Raw genomic sequence first — 13,950 nt, 5'->3', positions numbered from 1 at the left:
GAATTACATGCAGTGCAGGCCAAGCATAAATTTCTGCACTGCCATAGGGTTGTTTTGTTTTCTCTTTCTTGCCTAGCAATTTCTAAGCTTTTATTTCTTTTTATTTAAATTATTATTTTTTTATTTTAACTGCTCCTGCATAGTGAGATGTCTTTTTTATGGAACTCCTTCAACCTCCAGGGTTTCTCTCCTGAGCTGTAATGGTCAAGTCAGAACTAAAGATTTTCTATGTGAGGTTAGTTTTCTTTTTTTTTTTTCCTCATGTTCATCACTAATTTGAATTTCATTTGCTGTTTCATACACCCAGTCCCTCTATCTCATATGGTTCTTCTGTGATTTATCATTATTTTGCCCATTTCCTTGTTATACTGAATAACTTTGTCTCAGTGACCTTTCTAGCCTTATTGCCATTATCCTTTTCCACATCTTTTATGGATATGTAAAACAGCCCAGGCTCTGAGATGTTCCCCAGGGGATACTGCTCCCCTGTGAACACTGGCCTGCTGTCTTCCTGTCCTCCCTTTTATGTCTTCAGTCACTTATTTACCCAGGCAAAGACGTTGCTCCTTTTCTCTCTTGCCTAGTTTGCCTTACAGGCCTTTGATAAGCAATTTTGATAAAAGCTTTTTGAAAGTCCCCCCTGGGGGCAATATGAAGCAGAAACATGATGGCTGGGGCCCAGTGCAGCGTCCTCGTCACCCGTGGGCTGGAGAGAGGATAGCTGGAATCCAGCTTGAGCACCTTAGGTGGGATGTGGCTGTACCCAGGTGGTCTTAGTCACTGTGAAGAAGATGGGGGTGTAGAGGATAAAGAACAGGCACCCTTGTGAGCTAGGGCATGTATTTTTGCATGTGCCTATATTAGATTCAGTAATGTTGAGTTTTCAAACTATAGTTGTTATTTTTACAAATGTAAAAACTGTTTGATGTTTGCGTATGTGTGCAAAAAAACTGTCCTGCAAATCTGGTACCATACTGCGCAACCAGTATCAGGTCTTCTGAAGCTCTAGGGTACCGCCAATAAAATAGGCAACAAAGTATGTAAAGCTCATTTGAAAACAAAATTACTGCATGTAAGGGACCTTACAAAATGTCTGCCTGCATTTTCAGAAGTTCTTATGTCTGGCACTCGAGGATCTATCTCGTAAGAGTTGGATTTCATCTGAAAAGGGTTAGATGTAAAGTTTATTGAACTTAAGGGGATAACACAATTGACATCAGTGTACTCTTTTCCTTGGAGGGGATATTTTCATCTGAGATGAAGGAAAAGCCAAAGGATAAATGAGCACAGCCAAATTTGGAGTACTAAAAATAAAATGAAGACATGATTTTATAGAGTCCTTTGTCCCAGAGGAGATGGCTCATGGGGCACAGAGCTCAGCCGATGATGAAAAACTACAGCGACAAATGACTTGAATATTCAACCCAAGCTTGGTTTTATTCAGCAAACTATTAGGCTTTAATTACTGTTTTAAGTTTTCCCAGTAAAGTGATATGGAAAATCAAATTTAAAATGGTTAATAAGCTGGTTTTAGTCTTCAGCTTTTGTATCAAATAATTAAATAAATATTTTGGTGAGAAGTGCTGGAGAGTTGTAGTTCTGTTGTTTTAAAGATCTGAAGGATACCTAGTTCAGCTGCTGGTAGAATGGACCATATAAAACTGCAACACTTGGCTTTTCATATACCTTGAGTGCTGTTTCAGTCAGGTTACAGAGTGGAAGATAATTGCCATCGTTTGCTGTTAGTTCATACGCTTGGGTTTCGGTGAGTAATGACATTTGCGTCAGCTCTATAAATGGCTTCTTAAGAAGCTACTTATAATAATAACTAAGATTAAAATTCTTAGTGACAGAGGGATTTTGCAGTGATGCTACCTACAGATCCAATGCTGATATGAATAGAGATTATGTCTTTTTTCTCTTACATATATTAAACTTTTGCAGACAGTGTGAGAGAGAAATGGATCAAGCAAGTGGATGTTCTTAATTCTTGAAACAGTAAAGGTTATTAGAGAAGCACAGCTGAAAGTGTGTGTTGGCAATATTAGATGAATTTAAGCAATGGAAATGGAGGGATAATTTTCAGTATGTAGTATGTAATACATCAAAAAATATTACTTTACCTATAGTACTTGAAGTGGAATATAGCTGGAACAAATTTTGGGGAGCAGAGTAATCCCTTTCCAGTGTTGGTTTTTTTATTATTATTATTTCAGCCATCATGATCAAAATCAGATTGTAACTAAAGTTCTATAGGAATTCAAGACAGTGGCTGAGAATTAATTATCTAAAATTAGGTTCCATGTTACTGGAAGTTGAAGAGTACCTACTGTAATCTGTAACTCGGTAGCTCTCTGAACAGAAAGCTCAAATCCATCAGGTAAGACAAATTGAAAAACAAAACAAAATGTGTTTTCCTTCTTCTACAGTGATGCTGTGGAAAGTGTGAAGAAACAGGAGTCTGCAATTTTAGCTTTGCTTTTTACTTCCATCAGCTTATATTTTCTCCCAGCATTGGAAAAGCCCTACTTAGTCCTCCCAGCATTCTAGAAACATCTCCTCATCTCCAGGAATTTTGAGGATGCAGTTGGATGGTACGGTCACACTGACATAGGGTTTAGTTGTGGCTTCCCTCTTCCTTTCCTGACACAGTTCTTTAGGATGGATGCTTCCTTGGCCTCACAGTGAGTCCCTTCAGAAAACTGAGTATAGAAGAATTTTGATGTCTTCTAGTTCTCTAATAACTATGGGTGAATCAGCACAGCCTGCAAAGAAGAGAAGGGACAGAGGATATGGCCAACTGTTCTGCTTACTGTTGCCTCTTGGACCACTTAAACTGCCCAGTCTAACTGTACCAAGAGGCTTTCCTGGATCTGCTCTTTGCTTTAAATGGGTCTCGTGCCCTTCTCAGGACTCTTTGGTCTGTCTTAGCCGATCCTGCCCCCTGTTCCAATGCAAGTCGTTTCCTTGCTGTTTAAAAGGTCTTTGAACTGTGACAAGGTCAAGGTGATCCAGCCTGTCTGAGGAGATGAATCGTCCTTCTGTTTCCTACAGCATTATATTGTTCCAGGCCTGGTGGATGAGACCTTGCTGGGTAACTAGCTATGCAGTTAGGGCTTGCTCTCTAGGGCGAGGAGCTTATCTTGGCAGCGTTGTATCTAATATGCTTTTGAAAGGACCCCCTAAACGTCATCAAGAAAATCTTGACTTTTTTTTTTGCTGCCCCAGTTTAAAAAAAAAATGGCAAGAAGGATTGTCTCTCTAAATGAAATGTGCTGTGGTTATTAAAGTGCTTGTTTAAGAGCTACCTGATTTTTATTCCAGTTTTATTTTGGGCTTGCTTTTGATATCACTTGCTAAAATCATCAAAGGAACAATAGGCTTATGTACTCACTGGGAAGCATTAAACCAATTTAAGCCAGAATTTGCAAATGTGACTCATACTATTCTGTGCTTGACTGGAAATTCTGGGAAAAAAAAAAAATCTGTGTTTTTAGTTAATGTTGCTTCCTTGGTATTCCAAAGGGCAAGTCTGTTTAAAAGTGGATGTTGTTAGGACAGACTGTACATTACTGCATATTTCTGCATTGCTTTGTAATTGCAATTCAGTTTTCTAATTTCTGCCAAAATAGTTGGCACTCAGGACTACTATTTTATGGCATTCAGGACCACCAAAAAATGACTTGTTTCTTTTGAAATTCTCAACTAATTATGTTAGCTGTAGCAGTTCACATGTAATTTTCTTCTGTTCTGATATGAGATTGCAGATGTCAGTTAGAAAATTATTTTGTTTCCACCTTAGAACTTGGGCTGCTTTTGCATATGGGCCTTTCTGGGGAGGTAACAGCCCATTAGGAATAGGATGGTACAATCTGTCCTCTTCCCTTTTCTCAGATTGTATTTGTGCACCTAAGTGTAAGCTTTGAGAAAACATAATACGATGATTATTAAAAATATAAGTATCCAAATATCAATCATAAATGAGGCAGGTTCGTCCAGGAAGGTAACTTGCTACACAAAAATGTGAGTATTTATTGCTATTTTGGCTGTGAGCACGGAACCTTTGCCTTGTTACGATCTAGAAAATTCTTTCATTTTTGCCAGGTAACTCTGAATAAATACTTGCTATACAAATAGGGAAAAACACCATATCCTTAGCTCCCAGGAATAGTAAAGTAGGTTAGCTCTTTGCTTCCATTTTTAAGATTATTTGGAAAAGCAATTTTTATTACTTTTTTCTTAAGATAGTAAGAAATTGTATCTCTTTGTATTAGCAGTGCAGTAAACCAAAAGCATGTTGTAAGTGACTTATCTTGGTGTAATGATTCTTAGGTGCTGTGTATTCTGGCACTGTGTGATATACTGAGAAACTTCAAAGGTCTGGTGGAAATTGCTACACCAGCAGTAGCATGTGAGACTTATAAAACTATACTCTGGTGCTCTTTTTTTTTTCTATTCTTATGTGAGTTTCTGTAAATATATTTTTCTTTAAAAATGAGTGATATTTGACCTTTCATCATTTTAATTATATGGCAAAAGCTTAAAAACAATATTTAGATAGATTTCATTTAGCAGATGTGTTACTGCAGGCTCAGTTATCAGTGATTGACATAGTGACATTTTTGATGGCAATTTGTATAGAACTTATTCAGGAGAATCATATAATGAGCCTGTTAATCATATTTCATGCCGTAGATATTGATGGATATGTTTTTCAGAGTGCAGGAGACTGGAGGACATGGCTAATGATTGATTTAGGATAGACAGGCTCAAAATGGGAGAAAAAGAAAGCAAAGTAGAGCATGCTAGATATAAGAACGAATGGCGTTTTTTAGAGGCAGTGAAGAAACATGTGCGTATTAAATAGGTCATTTGGGGACATATACATTATGTGTCTAGAACATAACGGGTACTCAGTGTGATCTGGACTTTGTCACCTGTCAAAGTAGTATTTTGATTCTGCCTAAATGGCTCTGAGGATTTTCTCAAGAGCAAGTCAGAATGCTTTGGCCTCAAGGCAATTATAGTCCAAGTGCCTAAAACAGTTTCTGGATCTTACCAGCTTCAGCAACCTATATGCAGACAGGTTCCTGGTGAGGAAATACAGGGATGTGAGTCGTTCCATGGGTGCCTGTAAAACTTCTCACAGGCTTAAGGTTACACAAGCAATTACAAATTGAGAGATGTCACATTGCAATTGAGCTACCTGAGCAGTGTAGAGAATTGTTCCAAAATCCTTTAAATGTTAGTTTACACTTCTAGTGGTTTTTATGATTCATCAAATCAGAAGTGCAGTGAATTGCAGGGAGGAGGAGGGTGCAGAGGTGTGATACCAACAGCTGAATAGGGAAGAAGCTGAATGTCCTGTAGGAAGTAAATCTGAGCAGTACACTGCACTCTAATGAAGATACCGATCTATTTAAAATGATTAAAAAGAAGAGCTCAAGCAATGTCCTTATGGAATTGTGGCAGATAAGGAGAAATTTGTGATGGAAATTCTGCTCGTCTAAAGTAGCAGAACAGAATCAGAGGGTGCCGTGAAGATTCAATGCAGGAAGACAGAGCTGTGGGAAACCTTGGCAAGGGTTTGCTACAGGGACAGAATAGGCACTCAGTCCTTTGACACATGAAGTCCTTTGGCACATGGTGTTTTTCAGCTACAGTCATCAGATACAGAGTTTCTTCTTTTCTTTAGACATAGTGTCTTCTGAATTGGGTAGTAAAAAATCCTATTCCATCATAAATAGGCAATGGAATTGCCAAAAAAGTCATTAAATGATTTTTGCTTGTTGCCTATAATTTAAGCCTCAGTAATAAAAGAGGCTGGGTTGAATGGCGTCCCTATGAATTAATTTCTGGTAAGACAGAATAGAATATTTTTCCTGTAACTTTTGGCGGGAGTTCTTAAATATAGTTGATAATTGGTAGGAAGAGGAATGAGTTTTTAACAGAGAGCTCTGTGCTTGCTTACAGACGAAAAGCTTGTGTGTGTCAAGGCTAGCTCCCAGGGAATTCAGCTGCCCTTCCTGGGTGTTCACCTCTGCTTTTGCGCAGCGTGCTGCAGGGAGAGGAGCTGCAGGAATGCCGTGCAGCCCGCGCCCGCTTCCCGCCCCGGCAGGCCGGCTGTGCTGTGGGAAGCGCAGCGAACGCGGCAGCGCCTCCGTGCCGGCCGCTCCGGGCTGGAAGGTGAAGGCACCTGCGGGAGGGCAGCTGCCAGGAGCCTCCCCTGCCAGCTCGCAGGGCTGGAAGGTGCCGGGGGAGCTGAGCTGAGTCGGCAGAGACGCGTCGTGTGGCGCGGAACAAGCGCGGCCTTGCCGGGACCCGACGCGGGGGTCGCGTAATATTACAGTATTAACTGCGTAAACACATGAATCAAAATTCTCTTTTGAGACTTTTGCAGTACCTGGACAATGAGTTAAAGCTGGGCTAATATCTTCAGACTTGCCAGGGAACCAGTAAACACAGTCAGAGCGTCGCGGGGCCACCTGCAGCGGCCTTGACTGGGACCGCGCGGCTGCAGTGCAGTCAGCAAATGTGTCACCGGGCACCTGCAGGCTGCCACAAGCAGCCCGCGAGGCTGCGGCGGGCTTAGGAGGTGAGCACGTCTCTCCAGGCAAGAGCTGTGCAAACAAATATCCCTCCAAGATTGTTTGTTCAGGGAGTCAGGTGGCAAAGGAGCACTGTCTGGTAAGTTTGTTGTTTGACTATGAATTTCTGAGATCTGAAGTTTGCCTTCATAAAAAAGGAAGTACATATAGATATGGTGACACAGGTAAATATTTTATCTTAGATGCATCAGGGCAAATGTGGTTAAAAGAAGAGCCTCTGTGTAAGTTTAGAATACTTAACAGATGCTCCTGGCTTTGGAAATACACCTTTGCAGAAAGAAAAAGAAATAAAAACATTTTTCTTCAAGTCCAGGTAGTCCATGTGCATCCATGAAAACCAGTTCATGAAAAACACTGACTACTACAAGCCATATCTAACTTGTATGCTTTGCAGCAAGAAAGATGATCACAGCTTCTAAATAAACTCAGTATTGAAGCCAGTGTTTTTCTGTTCCGGGCTGGGGCACATGTGAAATAGAATGAACTTCTGCAACATAATAGGTGCTAATAGGTCAAATTACTGCTTAGTATAAATAGAAGCAGTTGACACATGGAACACTTGGTACTGTGTCATTAATAATAGTGTAAATTCATTTGTGTACGAGAAATTGATCAGCATTTTTCCTTCTTCCACTGAGGCACAGTGTATTCTGTAACTGTAGCATGACGTTCTTTCAGACATACTGACAATGCCTAATGTTTAAAAAAGTGGCATGTATATAGCTTAAATATATGAAGATATAATTGTTCATTGGTTAATGCTTAGCAAGCACAAAAAACACTTTTTATATGGAAAATTCATAATTTAATGAAAAGTAATAGCCATAACATGTGAGCAATCATGCATCCATTTGCAAAGCATAGCAGATCTTTACCAGGAATGTATTTGTGCTTAACAAAGTCATCCTTTTTGAAAGGCTCAGTATGTAAAAATGGCAAATTAAATATTCCTCTGTTAGTGATCTGGTATGATTTTCGTCTTGAGTCTTGCATTACCCTTCTCATCATCGTGTGCTGTCATGTACAATCACTTCAATATGTGCAGTTCCCTGCCACAGAGGGCTTTTTATTCTTGTGGTGGGAGTACAATTCATGCTGTGATAATCGTTCCCATGACTGAATGTGTTTACAGCTAATGCTGCAGGAGATTCGGCAGGTGCTCCATTCCAATGTACTGAAACATGGATGACTCAGGAAACAGATCTACGACCATTCCCACTGACCATTTAAGTATTTCTCCACTGAAACTGTAATCAGTGTAGGGATTAGAAACACTTCTGTTGCATGCAATGGGCAGCAAGTAATCCCAGTAAAAGCATCCAGAAAATACCTAGAAAAACTAGCCGACAGGGTCAACACAAGATCTCTTCTTAGCTGGTGACACATCACTGTTCATAACCTTCATAAAAAAAAGTTCGTGTCTGAGTTTCCTTTTCTAACACCCAGTATGTGATACTAGCTCTAATGGAGGCTTAGGGGTGCCTGTGAAATAAGTCTACATGGAGTGAAAAATGATTTCTTTTTAGATATTTCTGTTAGTTCACATGATCCTGACTTTCAGTTCCCGAGCCCAGAAAGGCCTGCCCAGTGTGTGTGTTTCATATCCTAAAGTCAAGCCCTTGGCTGCAATGGGAGTGGGGGCCGTGACCTTGCAAAAACTGCAGCTGTGGAGGTAGCCAGATTAGCACCGTAGTTTGGGCCAGGGGTGTCCTTGTAAAGTTCTTCTTCTTGCTCCTGTTAACCATGACCTCGTAGTGCAGACTGGCTTCCTTCAGCATGAACCAAAGCTGGAAGATGCATTCCAGGCATTATGTGGCACGTAACAGGGCCAGGCACCCTCCCAAAGCACCGTAGGTGCTGGTGGTGGGTTCCCAGCGCCACCACCTTTGCTCTGTAGAGCTGCCCCACCACCGCCCAACACAGGTGTAGCCTGTGTCGTCTGAAGAGCAGAAGCCTGAGCTTGGTGAGAGAGAGGAAACTGCAGTGTGAAACCTAAGGGGAGAGAGCAGGGAAGGGTTATCCTAGGCAAGGAAGCCCTTGCTGCCAGTCTGTGCCCCAGAATTGAAGTGGAAGATAACTTGGAGGAGGCTCACGAGGACAAATGTCAGCCCTCTCCTCTCGGAGCTGAAAGCAGCAGCCAAGAGGTGCTTGATGTGTGTCTTAAATCCCTAGTTCCTGTGTCCAGGACACTTCCAGATTGTAGGTAGATCTGGATTTTAGGTAGGGAAGGTAAACACCTGGAAAGGGAGATATCCAGCCTAATTTCAGGCAACGATCATAGCTTGGGGTGTTGTTTGTTTGTTTGCTTTTGACTAGAACTGTTGTTAGAAAGCTGAGCCAAGTCTTACTAACTCAACTTGGCAACCAGAAAGTAGCTAAATTCAGAATAGGCTTGCATCTGCTTATTCTGCTTTTAGATGTTTCTAAAACCCGGGGTACTAGTGAATCAGTATTTGCTTTATTTTATCTTTAAGCCTGACCAGCAGCATGTGGAGGACAGTGTTGGATGAAACTGCTCATCTTTAGCCCTTGACATGAGTCACTATTTTCAGCCATGCAGGAAGGCAGCACCTCCCAAAGGAGTCAGAGGTGTCAGAGGCAGGGCAGGGTTTTGCCCAAGCCTTGTGGGCAGCCAGTTGCTGCCCTGAGTTCTCTCTAGCCGCCACGAGGAGCAGTTTTGCTCCTGCACGGGGCAGAAGGCTGATGGGTGCCCTACAGCTCCCGGCAAACTGTGGATCCTCACAATAGTTACTAGTAGTTATATAGCTAAATGAAAATGAAGCATTCAATCTTGATAATGTAATCAGGGAATTTCAATGGAACTAGAAAAACTACTCAATTTGTTCTGTGTTTTGCTGTTTTCTTTTTTTCTCCTCCTAGCTAGGAATATTTCGTATGGTTGTATCTTACTACATTAGTGCAATAAATCTTTTAAACTATTTGACACTTCTTTTCTCTTGCCAGTTGGAAGAAGTCTTGATAACAGTTAATTGGAATAGAAATTGCAAAAGTGTAGCACTGACCATGTGATAAATGTCATGTTTGCTTATCCTGGCTGATTTCCAGGCAGCAGGTTTGTGTCAAACCATTGCATTTCAGTGGGATGAAAGAGGCTGACATTTCCAATGACCTGACTAGCTCGCAGGAGCCACAGTGCTTGAAAGAAGCCGTTCGAGCTGAGGCGAATCCTCAGTGCTGGGCTTAGGGTGTCAGGGCTACTCTTTTGCTGAAGTTCAGCAGTAGCTGGCGTGCGAGTTGCCCATAGGAAATCCCGTGGGTGTGTTGAGGGCCTCGGCCTCTGTAGGTGTCAGCCAGGGTGGACACACCGTCGTAGGAGCTACGGGGCTGCTCTGCTGTTGCGGTCCTGCCCGCTGGAGTTCCACTGCGTAGGAGAACTAGATGTTACACAAAACCCACCAGGGATAAGTTTAGTCTCTCTTCAGCTATGACAGATGGTAGAACTGTTTGATTTATTTGTTCACAGTTTACTGTCTAAAAACTGTGTGAGATATTTTGCTTAAAATATGTGTGGGAGGGTGGTAAAGAAAAAGGTTTCTGTTCTGTTGTACTGGGTGCTGCTGTCTGCAAGAAACTTGGAGTTGTTCTTTTCCTAAAGTCCCTGAGCACATTTGGTCCTGGGAAAGTGTTGGCCTGGAGAACAGGGCTGATAAGAGGATAGGGAGGCAGCAGTAAGTGCAGTCTAGGAGAGGAGTTGAGGCAAAGCCAGGAATTTAATCTTTACAGTGACGAGGAGAGAGCTCTGTTCGGGCTTGGGCTCCCTGTATGGCTGCCTCAGTCCACAAGGCCTCGAAGGTTGGTGGGGGAAAAGGGCAGCCTCTCTCCTCGCTGTTACTCGTAAGGAGGTTCCACACAATGTCACCGACCGGCAGCCTAGGTGTCACGCAGGGGACTGAAACGGTGTGGAAGTGGGAAGGTAACAAGGAGAGGCGCATCTTGATTTTAAGTGACTGCACCTCCATTCTGACTCTTCATTCAATTACTTGGGGATCACGGCTCACACTCCAGTGTGAGGTGTCATTTGCATGGGATTCTTTATAAGGGATGGTGTATTAACTGTTCCTAACAAACTTAGTACTTCTTGTACAAGTAATTGTGTATAGTTTATTGTTTTTCTTTCTTTTAGAGACTTTTTCCAGTATTGGGTGCATAGATTTTTTTTTCCAGAGTCAAATTTTTAATTTTTGAATTTTTATTGTGTTACTGGTCCCATTGATTTCACCTAAATTACTTAGTTGAGAGATATATATATGTGTATATACCCAAAGGTTTTGTTTCTGTTTTTTCCAGAATAAATTTTTGTATTCCTTTTATCAGTAAAAGGACTCTGTGGCAAGATTGATTGCTTTGGGGTAATATTTAAAACTTGGTATAGATGTCATTCTGACCGGCAAGTCTGTGTCTGTTGCTGTTCAGGATTATGATTACGATCTGGAGAAGAAGAAAAGTTAGTAAAGGTGGAAAAATTATTCCTGTTCTTCCTGAACCATCAGTAAGTCTTGTTTTGAATGGTTAATAACAGTTCTTTTCTTTTCTTAGGCAATGTTCAGTCTCTGCATGGTTGAAAGTGGAGCTGATGAGGTGAATTTACACGGTGTCACAAGCCTGGGTTTAAAACAAGCCCTGGACTTTGCATATACTGGACAGGTACTGTACAGTTTTTCAAATTAACAGATGCAAGTGAAAGCCAATTGCAAAAACTAAAGATGACTCTTACAGAAGTGTTAGAAATGATTATGTCAGTGCCCTGCCCAGTAAAACGTCAACTGAGTTGAGCAGTATATCCAGAGTAAGGCTCTGCTGTATTTTTTCTGTTTGCTTTTCCTTTTTTTTTGCTTTGTTTTTATTTTAAGATTTATCTAATAGAAAGCACCTACTAGTTGTGTGTTGTTCCCAGGTAGTGAAGCATGTAGAACTCCTATGCCCCTTTATAGTGACCTGTCTCTTCATATAAATATAATGCGAGTTGATTCCATCTGCTAAATAAAATTTAAAAGAAGTAGCCTAGATAGTTTTTAGAATAATCTTTATGGATCTCTGTTTCTGTGTAAGCAGTCTTTTACTCTCCTGGCAGATGTATTCCAAGCATCATTGTAGATGCTTGCAGATACCTCTTTACTGCAGCATTTTGCAATGATAGTGTCTTGCTTACTGTGATATGCTGCTAGAATGGAAGTCCACACTGAACTCCAGGGAATGCAGAGTGATGCCCCTGCCTCCAAAATAGTACGTGTGACCTGCCATATCTATGCACTGCCTGCCCAGGCACGTGTTCATGTTGTGGTCTGACTTGATCTCAGTTTAGGGTTCAGGCCTAGTGAACTAAGATCTGTTTGCACCGGGGCATGGAGACATGCAATTTCTGTTTTGGACCCTAAAACTCTAGGTAACCAAACTGATTCTGGAAATACTGTTAAAAAAAAAAATCTGAGTTCATTGATGATCTGAGTTCATTATTGTGTTCACTATTGCTTAATTTGGAAACAAAATTCATATTTGAAGCTTCAATTTGTATTTTATTACTTCAAGTTGTTAGCTTGTGCAAATTTAGGCGTCTGTTCCATACTGTGGATTGAGTATTTGGCCTTAAAAATGAAGGGAAGTAAATAGAAATATATACAAATAGAAAATAAGGAAAGATTTTTTTTTATCTGTTTTAAAAGAATTATTTTTATAATCTGTCCACACAACAGTGAGTACTTTCATGTTCATATTAAAGATTAGCTTTTGAAACTTTCATGTTTCTACTCTTACGGAAAATGTAACTTATTCAGGGATTTATCTCTGAGGTAGGTGGGAGACACAGATTAATATGCTGTATTCCTGAATCACTGGACGTCTCAGTGCATGGCTCGTCATCTCTATGCTCTTTGTTCTTCCTTTGGTTGAAAGGTGGCTAAATTGATAAGTAAAATGGAATGAATCTTTCTTGTGCTTTCAGTATCTGTATTGTGCTTCAAGTCAGTTGAGATTATAGGTCATTTTTGGAGAGGAGAGCTCCTGCTGTGAAACAGAAGTACCCAAAAGATACTGGATGCTTTCCAAAGTTAATTTTGAGATGCTGAATAGTAATTTACTTGCATGTGAGTTTTGCTCTCTCTTGTGAGTAGAGATACTCCCCTGTCTTTAAGAGAATTTCAAAAGATAATAAATAAATGTAAAATACATTGAGAACCTTGAAAATAAGGCTATGTTTTTTTTTTTTTTTTTAAAAAAACAGTAATCCACCCCATGCCACCAACCCCTGCTTCAGCCCCTAGTGAATAATAGGTGATTTCTGGCCTTGATCCCACACACACTCGAGTGTTGCGTTTCCAGGTGTGACCTAGTTTGAATAAATGAGCTGGCTTTTTGAGTTAGAACTACTTGTATCCAGTAGGTACAGTTGCTCACATATATAAGCATTTGTAGGGCAAAGCTTTGAACTCTGTGTCTTCAGATATACCAAGAGCTACTTTGAAACACAGATAAGTGCCAAAGATTTACAAAGGTGTTTTTGAAAACACAGGTCACTGGTACAGGTCTGAGAATGAGGGAACACTGAATTTTCCCTTATGTCCTTGAAATTCTGCTCTCACTCTGATTGTATACATATTGAGCTAATATTGCTTATATTAATAAATTCAAAGTGAGAAGAATATTGGTCAATATTTCAAGATAGTGAGTAGGAGAAATCCATAAAGGATATAATAAATAATTTGAGTAGTTCATGCATACATCAGAGTTCTTTTTAGTTATCCAAAATTTGGTCCTACTATTTACAACCTTGTTTTGCTTTGAAAATGAAAGTCTCAAGACATGATCTGATCTACCCTTTAGGAAAATAAATAAATCATAAAAAGAAAAAAAGGGAGATTTCATGGGATCCACTTTTAAACCTTTGGACCATCGTGTTGATCCAAAAAGTTGCTGTTTCTTTAGAAAACACTGTAGAACTAATAACAATGCAGAGACAGTCCTAGGGTATTCATTTTATGTGTAACACAGTATGTAAACAAATGAATATTCAAAGTCTGCTTTCTTCCCTTGTTTTGGAAAAAAAAATAGTTAAGCACTTGTTTTCAATTTGAATGCATTGTAACTGAAATGTATTTTTTTGTGTAAAACAGTATATTGGAGACATCTGGTGGAAATATTTCATATTGCGTGATAGCAATACTTGATGCTTGTGGTTATTTTAAGTTATTAGAATTTAATAAAATTATAACTTTTGGCATGACTGAATCTGAAATGCGGTTCTGACATCATCACATCCTTTCTGCTCTGAAAGGTGGCTTCTTGCCTGCCTAGGCGGGCACTGCCTTATCATAAGTACTGCTGAAAA

At 40.3% G+C, this 13,950-nt stretch overlaps 1 protein-coding gene across 1 annotated transcript in view; it reads left to right on the top strand.

Annotated features, from left to right (window-relative positions):
- KLHL32 (kelch like family member 32) overlaps positions 1-13,950 on the top strand; it is a 95,151-nt gene that overhangs the window by 24,010 nt on the left and 57,191 nt on the right. Inside the window, exon 5 of the mRNA XM_088520408.1 lies at positions 11,166-11,273. Coding sequence (XP_088376534.1) covers positions 11,166-11,273 — 108 coding nt within the window. The remainder of the gene's footprint in view (positions 1-11,165; positions 11,274-13,950) is intronic.

This window comes from Tinamus guttatus, unplaced genomic scaffold, assembly GCF_059628265.1.
Source record: "Tinamus guttatus ecotype Peru unplaced genomic scaffold, ASM5962826v1 Tinamus_guttatus_pri_ptg000088l, whole genome shotgun sequence".
NCBI lineage: Eukaryota > Metazoa > Chordata > Aves > Tinamiformes > Tinamidae > Tinamus > Tinamus guttatus.
The sequence above is the reverse complement of the archived record's forward strand: the minus strand, read 5'-3'. Positions and strand labels throughout refer to the sequence as shown.